Below are 21,960 nucleotides of genomic sequence, written 5' to 3' on the forward strand. Positions count from 1 at the left end.
AGATGACATCCTTTTATTTATTACAAAACCAGAAGATACAATTCCAAAAATTATGGAGAAAATAAAAACCTTTGGCAGAATATTGGGATATTCTATAAATTGGACAAAATCAGAGATTTTACCAATTGGGCCAAGGGCTACATTGTATAGAAACCATCAATTTCAGATGTGCAAAGACTTTATTAAATACTTGGGTATAATGATTTCATCAGATATAGACCAAATTCAAAATTAAATTTGAATCAAATTATAAATGAGATTTCTTTTGATATTGAAAGGTGGGGCCTCTAAACCTTTCCCTTTGGGGAAAGGTTAATGTCCTCAAAATGAATGTTGTTCCAAAGGTTTTATACATTCTCAGAGGATTACCAATACATATTCCCAAATTTTAATTCCAAAAAATAAATCAACTATTTAGATCGTGCCTATGGGGTACAAAGCCACTAAAAACATCACTAAATAAAATGCAACTTCCAACTAAGGAAGGTGGCTTTGGTCTCCCGAACATTTATAGCAAGAGTAATAAAAAGAAATTGTTATTTAGGCGAACTGAATTTAATTCTAAATTATATTCCGGAAACGTGGGAGATTACAAGGGGTCAAAAAAAAATGGATGTACCGTGCCATATTAGAAGCAAAAAAACTTGTTTTGATGAATTGGAAGAGCCGCAAAAAGATTCCATTAAGCACATGGATTGATAATATGGACAGACTAGCTACATACGAACGAATTGCATGTTGACGCAAATTAAGAATGGATAAATATGAAGAAATCTGGAAGGAATATTTACGTGATAAGGTGGACAGTGGTGGGAAGCAGGGGGAGAAGAGGTGGGGAAAGATTGTTAAAAAGATGTAGTCATAGGTATATCAGTACTCAAATCTGAATTGTCAAATTGTGTTAGTAGTGTTATTATGGTTTTTGTTGTATGTGTCTTTTGCGGTTGTTGTTTGTATTGAAAAAATGATATAATAATAATAATAATAATAATAATAATAATAATAATAATAATAATAAAGGCCAGCAATGCTCACCGTCTCATTCCCAAACAGGACATCAACGTAAGGTAGAACTTTCATCATGGGCTCCTTGTAGAACTGGCTAATAAATGGTGCAGAAAGGTTCAGAGTGAAGATCTTGTTGTTTGCAGAAGCCTGAGATGCTACTTTCAGTATAGATTCCGGCGAGACCGTCAAAAAGAAACCCTACAAGCAAATGCAGAATAAAAATTGCTATTCAAATATGTTTTTTTAAAAAATAGCATTTCTGTTGTGGAGGTGGAAAGAAGCACACACAGAAATAAGATGCCACAGTACCACCAAATTCCCATTTCCTGAAGCCGGTCCACGAGGATACCATGGTCAATGGTATCAAAAGTCAACAAAAGATCAAGAAGTAGGAGGGAGGTTACTCTCTCCCTGTCCCCATTCCCTGCAAAGGGCAACCAAGGCCAATTACGGAACAAATTACAGAACAATAGAGAAGCCACAAGTTTTGATCCTGCCTTGGTCACATCTGGTGAGTTGGGCTTGGTTCTCTTTAAGCAAAAGCCATGTTGTTTTATTTTTAATGGGGGTGGGATACTGTTTTTATTGATGGGACGCGGGTGGCGCTGTGGGTTAACCCACAGAGCCTAGGGCTTGCCGATCAGAAGGTCGGTGGTTAGAATCCCCGCGACGGGGTGAGCTCCTGTTGCTCGGTCCCTGCTCCTGCCAACCTAGCAGTTCGAAAGCACGTCAAAGTGCAAGTAGATAAATAGATACCGCTCTGGCGGGAAGGTAAGCGGCGTTTCCGTGCGCTGCTCTGGTTCGCCAGAAGCGGCTTAGTCATGCTGGCCACATGACCCGGAAGCTGTACGCCGGCTCCCTTGGCCAATAAAGCGAGATGAGCACCACAACCCCAGAGTCGGCCACGACTGGACTTAATGGTCAGGGGTCCCTTTTTTATTATTCATTTCTTACTTTTCACTTCCTGAAAAGGCAGCATAAACAAAGAAATAAAACACTTTACTTTTTCTGATAACAAAATAAAGGGGAAACCATTTCCATAACTTAACGTCCAACACAAAACTCAAGTTGAAAAGCGATTAACACAATCCTGCGCATGCCTCCTCAGCCATAATTCCCACTGAGTGCAGTGAGGCTTATACCCAAGGAAGAATGTATAGGATTGCAGTCTAAAAAAAAAGGGGGGGGGCTTGTTTTGCCCAAGAAGCAGAGCAGAAATACCTAGAAAAATCCCAAAAGGTTTCTGGGTCACAAGAGGTATCATAGAATCATAGAGTTGGAAGAGAATCACATAGGATTTAAACTTTTGTCTGCTTGATTTGCGCGTGCAGCTTCTGCCTAAGTTGCTTCAAGCCTTTCTTATATAAAATAATTACAAGCTGCTGTGAATTATTTACAGCATGGTTACATTTCACATGTAATACCTGTTAAGTTATGTTGGCACTTGCAAGCTTGTGTGTTGAATTTGGATGTTCGTATAATTACGACCACCTCTGATGACTGTATAATTATGGACAACATTTACATAATGCATGCAAGCAACATTTTAAAAGCGGAGTGCCTCACCCCTCTTTTAAAAGAAAAATGGCACAGCCTGAGTTGGCTTAATTTATTATAAACTACTGATTATGGAGCATAAATCTATGGAAGCTTGTACTATATTGCAGAGAGAGTGAGTTGTGAAAGAATTGTTGCATTAAGAAAACACAAAACATAAGAAGCTATCAGGCAACCTTAGCACATATAATCCTGAAACGTGCGATGATTAAGGCTGAGTGTGCCAAATACTGCTCTTTCAAAATGTGCTACTAAACGTATAATTAGCCAGCTTTCCAGGCCCACAAGGTGCTACAACACCTTTGAGCCACAAGGTTGCAACCGTGATAGGAAATAAATGAGAACAAAGTGATGCCTTAAATAATTTAGATGAACACACAAGTAACAGGCCTTTTATTTTTTAAACTAATTTTAGAAATGTGGGTAATGCAACAAAAAATATCTTTTAGATTCCAACAGGAAATAAGGTAAAGGGTAAAGGGACCCCTGACCGTTAGGTCCAGTCACGGACAACTCTGGGGTTGTGGCACTCATCTTGCTTTACTGGCTGAGGGAGCCAGCGTACAGCTTCCAGGTCATGTGGCGAAGCAGAGCAGCGCACGGAAATACCATTTACATTCCTGCCAGAGCGGTACCTATTTATCTACTTGCACTTTGACGTGCTTTTGAACTGCTAGGTTGGCAGGAGCAGGGACCCAGCAACGGGAGCTCACCCCGTCGCGGGGATTCGAGCCGCCGACCTTCCGATCGGCAAGCCCTAGGCTCTGTGGTTTAGACCACAGGGATATCCGTGTCCCTGTAAAAAGCAAGAAGAATGACTTTAAAAAGTGGAAATCTTTCGCAAATGGGAACAAAATGGGAATAACTGTATACAAATAGTTTGTATTATTTTAATCATAACAAAGCTGCATTCTGTCATCGCCAATTCAGACCTCACCACTGGAAAACCTGGAAAATATTTATTCATTATTGCCACCTTCAGAATTTTCTCCTCAGTGGGATGGAAGAATTCAGCAAAACAATTTTGGAATGTTTTGGTCTACAATAAGTTCTCAGGAACCGCCCCACTCCTGCTGAAAAACTAAAGAATCCTAAATTATGGCACAATCTAACTAGAGAATCTTAAATTATGATACAACCTATTTCCAAAACCTTCCAGTTTTGCAGCTGCATACTAACCACAATGGCAGAAGTGTGACATATCGGATAGATGAGCATTTAGTTTTGAAGGGAGTTGATATTGTTACCACTTGATTTCTCTCATTAGGTTCTGCAAGTCATTGCTAGTGGCAAAAGCAGAAATCATGGCTGAGTTATCACAAATCGCCTTTTACCATCTTCGTTTTCTTGGTGTCATCAGAATTGATTGCATCTCTGGATGTACTCGATGTTTTTTAAAAGCTCTTTGGCTGAGGCTGGGAGCACTTCTATTTTTCTCTACCCAATTTTTGTTAACCTTTAGAACAGTGTTTCCCAAAGTGGCCGATATTGCCGCGGGCGGCGGGGGGCGGGCGCTGGAAGGATCCAGGGGTGCAATTGGGGGGCGTTGAATAAAAAATTTGAAAAACTGTATACGTTTCAACTGCTGTGCTTACCGATGTAACATAGTTGTATGTATTTATTTATTTCCAAACAAACACACAAATTGCAAGGGTTATAACAAATATAGATGCATAAAAAACACAATTTTGTCACTGTATCTTTCTGTTTGTTCACGTAAACAATATAGGTTTCCGTGGGGTGTGGGGCACTGGGCATTTTTGTTTCTGAAAAGGGGGTGGTAGGCCAAATAATTTTGGGAACCTCTGCTTTAGAAGCTAAATGAACTTTGAGAAAAGTAAAATACAATGACTTGGCAGAGATAGCCTGGGACATAAGCATCCACAGCCATGCTGAAACACTGCTTCCTCCTCCTGTGGATTTAAACTTACTGTGCTTAAAAGAACCACTTTCAAGTGTCCCATTACCAAAAATGAAACACCACTTAGTACTCTTAAAGGTTAAAGTTAACGAAGCTCAGGGTCACATCAGAAATTTATCATGAACCTCGCTTCAAAACATCAAAGTCACTGGCAACCAGGGTGGGGGACTCTGAGTGGTGCTCTAATAGGAAATTCCCTTGAACGGCAATGTAGACGCAGCCAGGATTCTTCATGTTTATTACATTTTAAACCCAGATTTTATCTAGTACTTTCAGCAAAAAGAAATTGCTGGTTGATTCTTTGATTTTCACTGATTTGATCCAGAATGCAGTTGTTTTAAATTGGACCGAGTACGGATGGCACGAAAGCAAAAATTTCTCTGAGTAATGATTTGGGCTTGCTGCAGTTTGCATTGTTTATTTTAATGGAAGCATGGCTTCATAAGTGGAAAATGACGAAGGTTTTAGCTATTGTTTTATTTCAAGCAGGCAGTGTTCCAGTTTCTGATGAAAGCTGAATTTCAAACACTTTTCTGTACTAAAGTAAAAAGCTGAACTGTCAGTATGTGTGCTTATATTGACCCTGACATTTTCTTTTAAATAAGTGCCAACATGTCAAAAGGAGAGGGGGCTGCTTTAAGGCTGGAACAGTTTCATTAATGCTAAAGCAAACTCTTAATTGTTGCCACATTGGTATTTATCATTACAACAGCTGCGCTGATATAGCAGCGAACACTAAGAGCATCAAACTTTTATCATATACATGCCTAAGATGATGCTTTAGAGATGCACATCCATTTCTAATTAAATTCTATGGCCACAGCCCAGGCAATGGCTTCAACATACACTCAATGGGAAAAGTTCCTCCCTTCTTTTTCAACACCAACTCTCCAAGCAATATCACATGCTGCTTTTGAAATTATTTGGAAGTTCCAAAATTCTGTCCAAAGCACTATTGGCATATGGAAGCCCAGGGATGTTTCCACAGCTACCTGTTCGTCTCCTTAGGCTGCCATGGAAAGTTTGCATTAATATAACCCAAGATGTCCGGGACCTTAGCTCACAGAGAATTCATGGTACAATGCATATTTCAAACTATCCCTGTGTAAGTTGTACAATGCACTGAACCGCTTCTGCAATCCTAACAGCCTAGGAAGAGCCTGCTGGTTGGAAATTCCCAGGTGTCAAAAAAAGGCTATTTATGTATGCCACCACTGCGGCCCGTGTTTTCTTAGCCCCCAAATGGAAAACGAGTGAGGTCCCAACTAAAGAAGAATGGCAACTTAAACTGATGGAATATGTGCAGCTTGCGGACCTAACGTATAGAATAAGAGAACAAGAAGAACATATGTTTAAAGAAGACTGGAAAATGTTTATTGAATATATGGGGTTTCCGAGCACAATTCAAAGTGTTGGTGCTGACCTTTAAAGCCCCAAATGGCCTCGGTCCAGTATACCTGAAGAAGCGTCTCCACCCCCATCATTCTGCCCGGACGCTGAGGTCCAGCGCCGAGGGCCTTCTGGCGGTTCCCTCATTGCGAGAAGCAAAGCTACAGGGAACCAGGCAGAGGGCCTTCTCGGTAGTGGCGCCCGCCCTGTGGAACGCCCTCCCATCATATGTCAAAGCGATAAACAACTACCTGACATTCAGAAGACATCTTAAGGCGGCCCTGTTCAGGGAAGTTTTTAACTTGTGATATTTTACTGTATTTTTGGTTTTTATGGAAGCCGCCCAGAGTGGCTGGGGAGGCCCAGCCAGATGGGCGGGGTATAAATAATAAATTATTATTATTATTATAACTGTGTACACTTGAAAACGTTGGCAACGTTAAGACAAATTCAGCAGTGTAAACTAGTTTTGATGGATGTATTAATGGACTACTGAATGGTTTAGTTTATGTAAAATACGCAGGGATTTATGATATGCAAACTGAACCATGGAAGGAAAAGACATTTTAAGGTTGTTTAATGAATATTTTACATTGTAAAATAGAAAATTTAATAAAAATTATAAACAAAGAAGAAGAAGAAGAGCCTGCTGCATCATGCCAGTAACCCACCAAGTCCAGGATCCTGTTCCCACAGTGGTCTACCATATCCTTATGGGAAGCAGGCAAGCAGGATCTCAGCATAACAGTTCCTTCCCCTCCTGCAGTTTCCACCCAACTGGCTTACAGAAGAATACTGTCTTCAACACTGCTGTTACAACTTGACCCTCTTTGTGAACATTGCCTTTCATTATAGCCTACCTTCTTCGTAGCAGCTCAAGGAAGTGAATACACAAGCAATTTCCTTTTAAAATATAAATAAAAATCAGAACAGCCCTGTAAGGTAGATTGACCTGAGAAACAGTAAATGTCATTAGCTGGGATCTGAACCTGTGTTTAACAGGCTGGGACAAGATTTAGCAGGTTGGGAACATTATATGTCAAAAAGGGCCCACTCGCTCTCTCTCAGTTTATTTTAGTTGCTAGGTTACCGGCTGAAAAAGGAATTGTTCCTAACAGATTTGCAAGAGGTTAATTTGGATTTTCATCATCCCCAGCTTGCTCTTATTACTGGTTAATCCAGCCTTGAAAGCACGTAATTATTGCTATCGGTGCAAGTATTATCTTACAGTAAAGAAGCACAGGCTAAAAATATTCCCGCCGTGTGAAATCAGACTTTGTTGCTCTGAAGATGTCCAGAGGAACACTACACAACCCTTCACCATATTTACAAGAAGCTCCACACAGCCTATAGGAGTCCTGAGAACACTGCTTTCTGAATATACCGTATTTTTCGCTCCATAGGGTGCACCGGACCATAGGGCCACCTAGTTTTTAGGGGGGGGGAAATAAAGAAAAAAAATTATTGCCCCCCCCAGCCCCAAAGAGCAAAGAAGCCAAAACAGCCAGCGGGATCCACCCCGCTGGCTGTCTTGGCTTCCTCTTTAGCCACGCACAACCTCTCCAGCCGGGAGAGGCTGCACGCAGCTTCGTTTTTAGCCGCGGGGCTGGGGCGGGGGAATCCCAAGCTTCCCCCGACCCCAGCCCCCAGAACAGGTCCGGGAGCGGAGGCAAGGTTGTGCAGCCTTGCCGCCGCTCCCGGAGCTTGCGGGCTGGGGGAGCGCTCTGAAGGCTTGCGGATAGCTGCCTGAAGCCCGGGTAGTGCAGTGGGAGTTGGCACTGCCCTCCCCGGGCTTCCGGCTGCTATCCGCAAGCCTTCGGAGCGCGGCAGGCACTCCCGCTGCGCTCTGAAGGCTTGCGGATAGCTTCCTGAAGCCTGCATTTGCTCCATAGGATGCACACACATTTCCCCTTTATTTTTGGAGGGGGGAAAGTGCATCCTATAGAGCAAAAAATATGGTACTTTGGCCTACGTCTCACTGAGATGAGAGGTACTACGTAAGATTGTAGGTGAGGGCTAGCTTAGTTGAAAGCTTCTTCCCACACAGTAATTTTGCTTCACACAGAAAACTAGAGACGAGGGGAGGTATTTTCATGCTAGCTTCTCTATACACAGGAATATTTAGTACTTTTCACGGAGAGGCATTAAATCACATGAACGCTTACCTGCAGTCTGAACTGAAGTGTTATGATCCCAATACTGGTTTGTTGAACCAATTATCTATATGATTCCACCCCCTCCAATATATGCCTAAGTCCAAACCTGTTAAGGAAATGCTTGATAATGGTACTGTATCTGAACACCACACCAAATTTACTATTTTTTATTATTAGATTTATATCCCACCCTTCGTCAAAAGATCTCAGGATCAAAAGATGCCAGCATGGCAAGGCAGACAAAAAAAAAAATGAGACCCTCCAAAGCAGTCAGTTCTCCTAGTAAAAAAAAAAGAAATCCTTTGCAACCCCTTCCAATAATGCCCAGCCTTCGCCGAGAGCAATTCCTGCACAACACAACCAATTTATTGGGGAAGGTGGGGAAATGCAGTGACTGTGGATCTTCCTTTGAACAGCCCAAGAAGAGACTACAGGAATGCAGTTCTCATTCACACCCACTCCTCCTTATTCCCATCCGAACAGCACAGAAGAATGCTTCTGATTTCCCTCTTTTGATAAGACTCCTTTTCTCATGATGCGATCTTTATTATAGCGAGATAATATGCTCTCTCTTTGGGGCTCTTGAAATTTATTCTGAAGAGGGTGACAATGGTTTTGACTAATATTTTTCCATGTTTTGTGCTGCTGTTACAGCATGAAAGCGATCAGCGTTTGAGATAACATGTGTAATTATCTCTGTGCACACACTATCAAGATTACTCTTTAGGAAATAATGAATGATTACTTTAAGATTGCAACTGGTGTGTGCAACGGAAACAGAGTTAAATATACTTTACGCTAAGCAGAAATTCACTGAAAGCAGCTCAGAAAGCCAAAAAGTTACAAGAAAGTGATTTAAGGGGGTTAATTTTAAAAAGTGACCTTGCTCCCCCCAATTTCTCATAGCAATTGCTTTAAAAAAAAGGAATGATTTGGTTTTAGTGTTTCAGTAGGCTGGCATATTGGACAGGAGTCACTTCTGAGATTTTTATGGACAGAGGAAGATAAAGCAACTGAAGCTGAATTGGACAGGTAAGGGAAAGAGGGATTAGATAGAATCATAGAACTGGAAGGGACTCTGAGGATCATTGGGTCTGACCCCCTGCAATGCAGGAATATGCAGCTGTCCCATATGGGGATTGAAGGGCTGATTCCTCTCCCAGTCCTCCTTTAAGCTGGGCAGCGAGGGTGACTCTGGTTATAATGCCAAGTCAGGAAGTCTGACAAGTGCTGTGCAGTGTCAGGTCAAAGCGTGGGGGGGGGGGACAGGCATAGTCCAAGACTGGGTCCTAGATCTGACCTGGGTGGATGAGCTGGGAAGAGTTGATTTAACCCAGCTTTATCCAGCTGGGCTTTTGATGTAGCACCACCACAGACTTGATGATCAGGCAGGTAGTGCTGCCTTGGGGTTTATAGTGATTCCAGCTTGAGGTCTTGGTCATGTTCTGGATTTCAGTGTCTGGATCTAGAGGCAGATTTGGGTCAACCCCATTACCAAATAGTCACCCTGGTTGAGTTGGGGGACAGGCGATGTTGAGAACTTCAGAAGGCTTGTGCTAGAGATCTACAACCACCATCCTGCAAAGGTATGGCATTTATAATAAACACACAGTCTCTAATCACTCTAAATAATGACTGTAGAAGCATTTACTATAAATTAAATAACTATAATGAAAGTGAAGAGGAATTAAAGAACCTTTTAATGAGGGTGAAAGAGGAGAGCGCAAAATATGGTCTGAAGCTCAACATCAAAAAAACGAAGATCATGGCCACTGGGCCCATCACCTCCTGGCAAATAGATGGGGAAGAAATGGAGGCAGTGGGAGATTTTACTTTCTTGGGCTCCATGATCAGTGTAGATGGTGACAGCAGTCACGAAATTAAAAGACGCCTGCTCCTTGGGAGAAAGGCGATGGCAAACCTAGACAACATCTTAAAAAGCAGAGACATCACCTTGCCAACAAAGGTCCGTATAGTAAAAGCCATGGTTTTCCCAGTAGTGATGTATGGAAGTGAGAGCTGGACCATAAAGAAGGCTGATCGCCGAAGAATTGATGCTTTTGAATTATGGTGCTGGAGGAGACTCTTGAGAGTCCCATGGACTGCAAGAAGATCAAACCTCTCCATTCTGAAGGAAATCAGCCCTGAGTGCTCACTGGAAGGACAGATCCTGAAGCTGAGGCTCCAATACTTTGGCCACCTCATGAGAAGAGAGGACTCCCTGGAAAAGACCCTGATGTTGGGAAAGATGGAGGGCACAAGGAGAAGGGGACGACAGAGAATGAGATGGTTGGATGGTGTTCTTGAAGCTACTAGCATGAGTTTGATCAAACTGCGGGAGGCAGTGGAGGACAGAAGTGCCTGGCGTGCTCTGGTCCATGGGGTCACGAAGAGTCGGACACGACTAAACGACTAAACAACAACAACAACAAATGATAGATTCCTTGAATATTAGATTGTTGAAGTCTTAGTTTTCATGATGCAACACCTACCATTTCATAAATTGTAATGCTTGGATTATAGGGGGTGGGGAGGTAGGAAGTCCCAACCAGAGACTCCCTCCAATGTTGGCCAAATCATGCCCCGCCCTTCTGAAAACACAAGCTAAGGTGTCCCTGCCCCAAAGAGGTTAGGGAGCTAATTTGAGAATGAATCAGAAAATCAAACCATGGTTTCGTCCAGGCTTGTTCTTACTAACCATAGTTTAAACAACCTATAATTCCCTGTGTCTGGACATCGTGTTTAAATCTGGAAACAGATGTTTCTGAGCTCCTCATCAGTCACACAAGAGAGAAAAAGAAGGGAGCAGGGATCCAAAAGGTTGTTGCAGCTCATTCACGTAGCAGGAAATGATGGCTTCCTGTTATGTCTGAAACCAATCCTCGTGCTTTGCCAGATTTCTGCAGATTAAGGAATCACTACTGCACTGCAAATGCAAGGGACAGGGGAGGTGCTGTGGGTAAAACCACAGAGCCTAGGACTTGCCGATCAGAAGGTCAGAGGTTCGAATCCCCACGGCGGGGTGAGCTCCCGTTGCTCGGTCCCTGCTCCTGCCAACCTAGCAGTTCGAAAGCACGTCAAAGTGCAAGTAGATAAATAGGTATCGCTCCGGCGGGAAGGTAAACTGCATTTCCGTGCGCTGCTCTGGTTCGCCAGAAGCGGCTTAGTCATGCTGGCCACATGACCCGGAAGCTGTACACCGGCTCCCTTGGCCAATAAAGCGAGATGAGCGCCGCAACCCCAGAGTCGGCCACGACTGAACCTAATGGTCAGGGGTCCCTTTACCTTTACCTTTACTGCAAATGCATATTGGAATCAAAGCGTGAAAACGGAAACACTTGAGATCCCATACCACATACTTCAATATGTCTGAATTATGAATGGATTTGATATTAAGGCTTTTAAAATTATATAGCTATTATTAAACTGTTTTGAATTATCTTCTATACAGATATACTATAGATAACACAATAGATGCATTTATATTTTTTGTTCGGTGTTTTCTCATGCTCTGTTGTGTCCCCTTTGAGTTTAACCAATACTGAGAAGAAATACATGAAATAAAGTGACCATGACTGTGAACAGATCCTTATCTTACAAACAGGGCAAACAGGAATGTTTTCCTATTACTCTTGTAATAAGTAATAATGATGGAGACAGATGCACCTCGCTAGGGACAGCATTCTATTCAGAACCACCACTGAAAAGGCCCTGCCATGCATCATTGCCAACCAGGTAACCCCCAGCAGCAGCAGCAGCACCAACTAGGTCTCACCTGCTGATCATAGGATTCGAGACAGCTGATATTGGGGAAAGCACTCTTTTAGGTACTTGGGTCCCAAGCCATTGGAGGGCTTAGTACTAACACCTTGTATTGAGCTTGGTAGCTCACTGTCTGTCAGTGCCGAGCTTTAAGTCCAGTGACCCCTGCTCCTGTCAGGCTGCCCCGCTTACCAAGCCAGCAGCTGCATTCTGAACTGACTGTAGCCTCGACTGACTTCAAGAGCAGCCCCACATAAAATGCATTACAGCAGTCCACATGAGAGCTATCAGAGCATGGACAACTAAAGCCAGACAATCCTAGTCCAGAAACATCTGTAGCTGATGAATCAGCTAATCAGAATTATGCCTAAACTGGGCATTAGGAATCTAAGCCACAGAAGCCACTTGATACTCGAGTGATAAGTGGGAATCCAGGAGTACTCCTACTACTAACATCTTCCTACTCCCTCCCAGAACAGCTCATACACCTAACTGCTGGATATGGGAACCACCCACTCACAACACCCACTCCATCTTTCCAAATAAAAAAATTCCTTCCAGTAGCACCTTAAAGACCAACTAAGTTAGTTCTTGGTATGAGCTTTCGTGTGCATGCACACTTCTTCAGATCCATCTTTCCATTTATTGGTCCCCATCTTGTCCACCACTGCATCTAGATACCTGTCTCAACACCTTCACAGCCTCTCTTGATTCCGATGGAATGGAAAGAGAGATCTGTGTGTCATCAGCATACTGAAGACACCATGCTCCCAATCCCTGGATGACAGCTTCCAATGGTTTCATGTAGATGTTAAATGACACAAGAGACTGAATGAACCCTTGTGGAAGCCCACAGCCCCAAAGCCATGGAGCTGACCAACAGTCTCCTAGAACTACTTTGCAGGTAGGGGCAGAACCATTGAAACACAGTACCTGCGATTCCCACCTTCATGAGTAACTCCAGGAGAACACCATGGCCAAAAGGGTCAAAAATTGAAGAGGCAAGCAGAACCAACAAGGTTGCATTCTCCCATCTCACTTCCCAAAGAGATAATCAAACAGGGCAGCTGAGACCCAAACATGGCCTCAAACCAGACTGGAATGGTTCTAGAAGCTGTGGTGTGGAATGTAAGAGACGCTAAAATGGCAGAGATTGCTAGGGATAGGGTTTTACTAGAAATTTTGCCACCTAAAACATACTCCTGCTGCAGCTTGGCAGATTCCATAATCTCCTACCTGTAATTCTACAGGAAGCAAAATGCAGTTGTTGTGCAGCAGTTAAACTGTTAGAATTTACGTGACTTTAAAACAAAGATTCTTCAGTAAATGCCACCCTCCCTCCAATCTCCACTAAAAGTGTCATATGTAATTATAAATTTTCACCAAAGATGTCAAATTCTTACGCTAATCTTCATGCAGTCTGACACTGCCATTCTTCAACCTTTACAGATGCGAACAGTTATCACTTTGTTTGTATGTCACCACAGACAACATAATCAACAGTTTTCATATCTTACTGTTCATACATTTTGTTACAGTGGATTTTGTGCATGCTGTCTACTTTTGTTCGAGTATGAAACTTGCTAATTCTTGAACAGGGAACAGTTATCTAGTCTACGTTAAACATTTTAATACAAGATAAAGCAAAAGACAAGTTCAAGTTGTTGTTTTTTAAAATCTCCATTATTAGATGCTCTGTCCTTATCAAATATCAATCCAAACCTATACAAATGCAACACAATAAGAGACTTTGTTTGGCGTTAGTGTCTTAATTTGAGGCCAAACTTCCATTTCCCTTTACTTATAGAAGGATAAGGAGTAAAGGCAAATTTTATGCCTGAACTCTTAATGGAGAAAGGAATTAAATTTTGAAAAAGCCTGATAAGGCAGCTATGATTTCCCCTTTTAACATCTAAGTAAGAGTTAATCACTCTCTGGCTGAACTGCCCTGAAATCAGTGAAAGCCAAATAATAATATACTAGCACTCTTGCAGAGTTCTTAATAACTGCATGTGGCTTGCACAGGAGAACTTCCTGGGACCCATTTTAACAGTTGGACTGGGACGTTCCCTATAGGGTCACGTGCATATCATGTGCTTTGAGGCTAGTTTGATCCCCATGGGAATTTCTATAGTGATGGTGGCCTTTATCCATTGCCTGCAAGTGACTTCCCTAAACAAAACAATCTTCTTTCTACCAGTGCCTATCTTTTACTCTGGATGTAATCCCAATGCAAATTTCGTAGTGGTTTCTCACTGAGACCTGCTGAGGCCGAAGGAGCGCTACTCCTTCGACACCAACTCACACAAATGACAAAGATGATAAGCTGAGCTACCAACCAACCTTCAGATGCTTTGAGCCAGCTCTGCACTTTAACGCCAAGGTCCTAAACCTTCAAGATTCACTACAGCAAAACAGATGTGCAACCTAGGCCAGGGCGAGTGCAGCAGGCACAATTTACCAGTACTTCCATATTTCCTCTTCCCTTGCCGAAAACCAAGACAGGAGGAGGAAGTGTGCATAATTCTTCCTCACTGTCTGAAGACTGTCGTCCAATCACAAATAAGAAACAAATAAGTTGAGCTAATGCAGCTAAATTCATTCCACCAGCTGCAGTCCACAGAGGGTCCAGAGCTCTCTGCCCATCTCTCTTGAGGCAGAAACATTTTTTTTTAAAAAAATTAAATGCATTAGCAACTTACAGTATTTTAAACAACAACCTACATACATTCAAATAGCATATAAAAAAAACTAAAGGAGAATTCTGTTTTTAAAAAACTAAATTAAAGCATCCCACCCATGCAAAAAGGCCATAGATAATTAAAAGTCAAATGTCAGATGAAAAAGTTTTATGTTTTTGTTTTTTGGCCTGGCAACTAAAGATAGGTGTAAGTATGTAGACAAAGAATACTGGGTCATCTTGTGCAACTTTGCATTCAAAAGAAGATGTATTTAGTTTTTTTAAATACACACTAGTGGCAATTTTTTCTTGAGAATTATTAATATCAGCCACTAGCCTAGCTACAAGCTGCAGCCATTTTTACTCAATGAGCCTGTGGATAATGAGCACCATTTCAACCATGGGTTGCTGGCAAAGATGGCTATTTAGAACACAGTGCCAAAACACAGTAAATAATACCAAATGAAGAGAGTATTCCAGTGAACAGGAAAGCCTGCAAGATACCAAACACAGGCACCAACCTGCATCTCACTAAAATCAATGGCAATGCTCCAACAGATTTTAGGGTTCCAGATTGCACTCACATTTCTCAACATAAAATCATAATTACATCACAAAAGGACCATGAATCCCGAATAACAAACATATATATAAAAAGTACTCAAGAAGTGTGATATTAATTCAATTATTGCATTTCTCCTATAACCCCATTTTAATGAAGACTATAAATTTCAGTTTCCCCTTGCTGAAAATCTTACTTATATGCATAACAGTTTGCTGGAGAAATAATAAATATACGTAATAAAGGTTTTTTTTTAAAAGGCCTTTTAAGTTGGTAAAACCCAGCAAATTTAATTATCTGCTTTCTTTGCCTTTTAAACACAGCCTTAAGAGAGTGTTCTGTGCCATAAATTTGATCTCAAAAGGCCTGCTGCAGTTCTCATTTTCCGCTGTTTTTCCACTGGGCATTTATAGGGTTTTTTTGTGTTACAGGGGACCAGTAAAATGTAGAAGTAATCCTGCAGTTCCTGTGTATGAAATCAAGCTATTCCCTATTAGGTTATTACTTGTGTCCAAGACATTTTTTAAAAAAGCGATCGAAGCACAGGCTTAATACCATAGGTGTGATATTCCCCCCCACTCCCACTTTTTTTTTTTTGGTAACACTAACCAGATCTAGACATTCAAGTGCTGAAACAAAACAATTATTTTGCTGAGCCTGTTAAGGTGGCTGGGTGTACATCTGCACTAATTGAAATCACAGCATGGCTTTTCAGGATGGGAACTGCATCAAAAGCACACAGAGGATGTGGAGATCTCAGATGTGTGTCTGCATTCTCTGAAGCACAAAGGAAACCAGATGCTATTGTTTATGCTCCATCCTGATGCTTCACTAAACCAATGACATAATGCGGAATGCTGTAATCTAAGTGTTCCCATCCCTTAATGAAAAGAAGGAAAATCATAAATTAAGGCAGTGTTAGAAACTGAGATATGAAAGCTAGGAGCTAAAGGGCACCTTAAACCTAGGTTATGGGCGCAACAACTGAATGTCTAGGCACACTTTGTTTTAGAACAAGAATACGAAGCTGGAAATGAATGAACTGCAGCTAAAACATTGTGCTCATTTTTCACAAGGTCTAGCCCTTCCCCTGCCCACCCCCTAAGATTCTTAAGAGTGTCTCTTCTCCTGTCTTCAGAGAGTAACTGGAAGTAAAGGGAAAGGGAACCCTGACCATTAGGTCCAGTCGTGGCCGACTCTGGGGTTGCGGTGCTCATCTCGCTTTATTAGCCGAGGGAGCTGGCGTACAGCTTCCGGGTCATGTGGCCAGCATGACTAAGCTGCTTCTGGCGAACCAGAGCAGCGCAAGGAAATGCCGTTTACCTTCCCGCTGGAGTGGTACCTATTTATCTACTTGCACTTTGACGTGCTTTCAAACTGCTAGGTTGGCAGGAGAACTGGAAGTAGGGATGAAGAAAAAAGGCCCTCCATTCATTCTGCAGTTTTAATCTGAAATCTTAGGCACAGTACTGCACCCAGAGCCCAGAAACTGCTCACGCTAATGAAATACCCTGCACCTAGAACAATGGGAGTTTGGAGTTTGGGGAGGGTGATCATTTTGATCATGGCTATTTTGTCTGAGAGAGTGAAGTTGGTATTGTACAAGCATCACATTTTATAAAAACAGGTCATTCTTTGAAGATCATCTAGAAAAGGAGGCAACCAGATTTACAGAGAAATACGTTACGTGTCAAACCACCAATGAAATCACGAAATAAAAGCACCAATACTATTTTAAGCTTTTCCTCCCTTACTTTTTGTAAGGATAAAAATTATGAAGGACCAGGGGGAAGTGAGAGAGGGGAATAAGTTACGTCCTCCATTCTTCATAAAGGATCAGAGGACATAGGTGCTGGTAATGGCAATCTGAGTGTCACTGTTGGTGTCCGTAAGGCGTTGGTGAATAAAACAGCTGGTCCATACAAGGATAATGCGTATCATTCTCTCATTCAGGCACTTTTTTCTTTCTAATATTGTAGCACCGAATGTTTGGCCGCGAGAACAATGTGGAACATCTATTTTTGACAAGGTGAAAGGTCCCTGGCAAGCAGGAGGCAGCCAATCACGCATATCTAGAGATGCTTCTAGCACTAACTTTTCAGTTATACAGAGCTCCGCTCAAAATGTTCAGGCATTCCCAAATTAGATAAGAGAGCCTACAGTACATTCCCACCTCTCACAATTTGGAGAAGAGAGCATGTTTATGGAAAGGTCTCAAGGGTGCCCAGTAAATCCTAAAAAAAATAGTTTTTTTCTGGTTTAGGAACCATTTTAAAAGCCTTGTGTGAAGATCTTAATGAATGTAAGGGTTGTCTTCCACTGAATTGGCTTCATGGGTCAACTCCTCTTATTGGTTAGACACATCCAGGACTGGCTCTCTCCATATGAACCTAGGTAAAGGTAAAGGGTAAAGGGACCCCTGACCATTAGGTCCAGTCGTGACTGACTCTGGGGTTGCGGCGCTCATCTCGCTTTACAGGCCAAGGGAGCTGGCGTACAGCTTCTGGGTCATGTGGCCAGCACGACTAAGCCGCTTCTGGCGAACCAGAGTAGAGCACAGAAACACTGTTTACCTTCCCGCCGGAGCGGTACCTATTTATCTACTTGCACTTTGACGTGCTTTCGAACTGCTAGGTTGGCAGGAGCAGGGACCGAGCAACGGGAGCTCACCCCGTCGCGGGGATTCGAACTGCCAACCTTCTGATCGGCAAGTCCTAGGCTCTATGTTTAACCCACAGCGCCACCCGTGTTCCTCCATATGAACCTACTTGGACCCCAAAACCATCCTCTGAGATCCTTCTTTGTGTGCATCCTCCATGGGAGGTCCGGAGGGTAGCAACACGAGAATGGGCCTTTTCTACAGTGGCTCCCCGCTTGTGGAATGCTCTCCCTAAGGAGGCTTGCCTGGCACCTTCATTATAAACATTCCTCTTCAACCAGGCTTTTGCTGATTGACATACGATGCCCTTTTAAATGTGTTGGGGAGGGTGGATTATTGGTTTCTATTTATTTTTATTATGTATTTTGTGAATTGATGTTGTGAACCGCCCTGAGATCTACGGGTGGAGGGCAGTATACAAATCTAAAAAAGAATAAAAATAATTATCTATTTGAACTCTATAAGACAAGCAAGTGAATGACAGAAGAATAGGCTGCAATCAAGTGAACTACAAAATCAAAGAATGTGGTAAGTATGCACTGGAGTTGTATGTATCATCAACTGGGCTGGGTCAAAGAGCTCCTACGAGTTTGTAGAGATCAACACTCATTCAACCATCATGGAAGCTTTACCTGAGATTCCTGCATTGCAGAGGGCTGGATTAGATGACCATTAGGGTCCCTTCTAAGTCTACAATTCTATGATTTGGCACCTTTAAGTATGGGATTTATTATGTTTCTTCTGCAAAACACATTCTTACTGAGGTCACTGTAAACACGCAGCTATTATGAAGAAAGGAGTGGCTGAAATAAGCTAAATGTGCATGGCAGGTGCATAGGTTCTGTTGCATTCTGTTGTAAATATGATCAGATTTGCACAAAACTCATGCCCTACAAATAAAATAAATGACACATTTTACACAAAGCAGACCAAGGCCAAGAAAGAATAAGCCATTAGAGGGAGGGCTTTGGAGAATGAGTGATTGCGTGATTCCAGTTTATCCCTGGAGGGTCAATTTGATTTTTATTTCTAATACAGCTATTTTGTAGAAGAGCAGTTTTGTACAAAGCTACTGTTTTAAAAATAAAAGGATGTACATACCACTAACAAGCCTTTAGCAACAACCGGTGGAAAGAGGCACAACACATCATTTTCCATTTGGCCGATGGAAACAAAATGGCTAGCTTGTGCTCAGACAAGCAGCAAATGGATTTAGGTGGTGTGATAACAGAGCAGGGGTAGGAAACCTAAGGCCCAGGGGCCGGATGCGGCCCAATCGCCTTCTCAATCTGGCCCACAGACGGTCCGGAAATCAGCGTGTTTTTACATGAGTGGAATGTATCCTTTTATTTAAAATGCATATCTGGGTTATTAGTGGGGCATAAGAATTAGTTCATTTCCCCCCTCTCCGGCCCACCACATGGTCTGAGGGACGGTGGACCGGCCCATGGCTGAAAAGGCTGCTGACCCCTGTAACAGAGCATCCATAGAAACCTCACCACATATGTTTTTTAAAAACGCTCCGACAATGTGATCTCAGTATGGCCACAGTTAGATAACGTGATTTCTTAATTTTATTTTTTGTTCCCTTATTAGATGTGGTTTGGGGAAATCTGAATTAATTCTGGGTGAAATATGGGTTGCCAGTTTGTGTGGGTGCCATAAAAAACCTGAGATACAAGAAGCTTCAAATCCACATTAAATTGTTGTGTGGACGAGCCCACATTGAATTTCTTTACTGGGGTAACTTTGCATAATTTTGGAAAGATTTCTCAAATAAAGCTGAAAGCCACCCAAACTATCAAACGTCTTAAAAAGTGCTTCAAAACTGCATGTAAATTTTGCCTTAGGGGGACTGAGGTGCCAACTGCTAGGTTTAATAATATAAATCTCCTTCAGTTTTGACTCTGCATTCTTTGCTTTGTGAAGCAAGTTGAAAGATATGGTCACAAAGTTAAAGCAAAAGGGTGTTTATCTAATTAGAAAATAAACCTAAACACACACGTCAAAGCAATGGTTTGGATCTCCTCTTGTCTTGGCATTGTGGTATTACATATGTCCTGGATAAGATTACAGACTACCTTACAAAACTAGGAGGAATTTGTGAGATTCAAAACAGAACTGCCTTTAAAGTTGAGAACTCTCAGTGCTATGGCTAATCTGCACAATAATTCAACCGCAAAAGTTCCAATTACTAACAGATACCATATGCAACTTTTAATGAAAACTGCATCAAGTTATCTCTGTCCATGGGATAACACTATTTACTACTTAACATTTCAATCTGTCTCGAAATTAGCAAACTATTTGGAGGTGAATGAAAGTAAGGCCATCACGTTGTACAAGATCTGAAATGAAGCTGCTTATCTTGACAAAACACATTTATTTTGGAGAGTAAAATAGATCATCTTAATATATAGTCAAGGTGCAACAGGATTATTACATATAAAATGATCTAATCCCAGGACATGTTTTAAAAAGTTTTGTTCCTAAAAGGAAAGAGGAAAGGCAGACACACAAACACACAGAGGGAAACATTATATGGCCTTCAAGCTCTGGTCAAATAATGTCGATATGTAGAGAATATCCACACCACCTGCCTCTACCAGGTAAAAGAAGAAACAATTTGTCCAGCAGCACTTTTGACTCATACTTGCGAAGAACATACCCCAGGAGAGTAATTCAAGGGCAAGGCAGCAAACCCATTTATGGAGAAGGTTAAAACATACAGAAGCATTTAACAGACAATTCTTCTTTTCACCTGTAGGTAGCAGCGAGAATGCCAAACTTGCTTCAGCAATGGTAAGGCAGAAAAGTGAGAAGGAAACCCTCTTTACTGGGGTCTAAGCATGCCGTTGTGCCAGGAATGTCCCTCACTGGTTAAATCTGGGTGCATACAGCCCATTTACAGCCCCAATAGCTTAAAAAAACCCCTGAGAGTTAACACCCATTGTCACTTGTTTCTAAAAAGTTGTATCGTGGGGTTTTCTTGTTTTGCATAACCATTGCTGGTTTCTTCATAGAACTGTAGTGTTGGTGTGGCGATCACTGTGCCACCACTGAGATTGCCTCTTCGCTGCCACCAACCCGTTTCTCTCGGGTACACACGGAGTCCAGACAGTTGTTAACATTAACAAATAATCAAGTTTATTTTATAGGCATGAACAAGCTTATGGTTTCAGTTAATTGTTCTTGTCAGTTTCTTAATCTGTTTCCTTACCAATTCGTTCCTAACAACTTCAAACTGATTATCCCAACTATCTATCTGACGCCACCCAACAATTCCTCTCACTCCCTCACAGCACAACTTGACCAACTCACAGACTTATCCTCCCTCTTCCTTCTTCAACTCCCAACTCTCAACTGACTTTCAAACAACTCCCACTCTAACTTTAACTCCACCCCTCGGGTTCCCACTGGCCAATCACATTTAACCCTTTCCTTATGACCCACCTAGGAGGCAAACGCCACAGTTGGGAGGTACCCTGAGAATCATCTAGTTCAGGGGTCACCAACCTAAGGCCCATGGGCCGGACGTGGCCCACAGAGGTCTTCTGACCAGTCCACGAGCCGCTCCCGAACTGAGCTGCCCGCTCGTGCGCTGCGCTATACCAGAGCAGCGCGGTGCAGGGACTCACTTCCGTGGTGCTGGAAATAGCATCTCTGCACACGCAGACACTAGAAATCACATGCACACACGTGATCCGGCCCAGGCAAGATAAACCTTGCTGACCCCTGATCTAGTTCAACCCCCTGCAATGCAGGAATATGCTGTTGTCCCATATGGGGAATGAAACTGCAACCTTGGCGTTATCAGCACTACGCTCAGTCTAACACAGGGGTCAGCAAACTTTTTCAGCAAGGGGCTGGTCCACTGTCCCTCAGACCATGTGGGGGGCTGGACTATATTTTGGATAAAAAAATATGAATGAATTCCTATGCCCCACAAATAACCCAGAGATGCATTTTAAATAAAAGCACCCATTCTACTCATGTAAAAACACCAGGCAGGCCCCACAAATAACCCAGAGATGCATTTTAAATAAAAGCACACATTCTACTCATGTAAAAACACGCTGACTGTCTGAGGGCCAGACTGAGAAGGTGATTGAGCTGGATCCGGCCCCCAGGCCTTAGTTTGCCTACCCATGCTCTAACCAACTGAGCTATCCATGCGTATGATATCTTTGCTACTTTAACAATCCTGTTTCAAACTCTTCATATGTACCTTTCATCACCTATCATTCCTCCCCCCCACCCCCAGAA

The 21,960-nt window shown here is 42.4% G+C and overlaps 1 protein-coding gene across 3 annotated transcripts in view; it reads right to left on the minus strand.

Moving 5' to 3' along the window:
- ADK (adenosine kinase) overlaps positions 1-21,960 on the minus strand; it is a 201,487-nt gene that overhangs the window by 68,569 nt on the left and 110,958 nt on the right. For all 3 annotated transcript variants that reach the window (XM_082223636.1, XM_082223637.1, XM_082223635.1), the window contains exon 7: positions 1,036-1,206. In XM_082223636.1, coding sequence (XP_082079762.1) covers positions 1,036-1,206 — 171 coding nt within the window. The remainder of the gene's footprint in view (positions 1-1,035; positions 1,207-21,960) is intronic.

This window comes from Podarcis vaucheri, assembly GCF_965113315.1.
Source record: "Podarcis vaucheri genome assembly, chromosome: 5".
NCBI lineage: Eukaryota > Metazoa > Chordata > Lepidosauria > Squamata > Lacertidae > Podarcis > Podarcis vaucheri.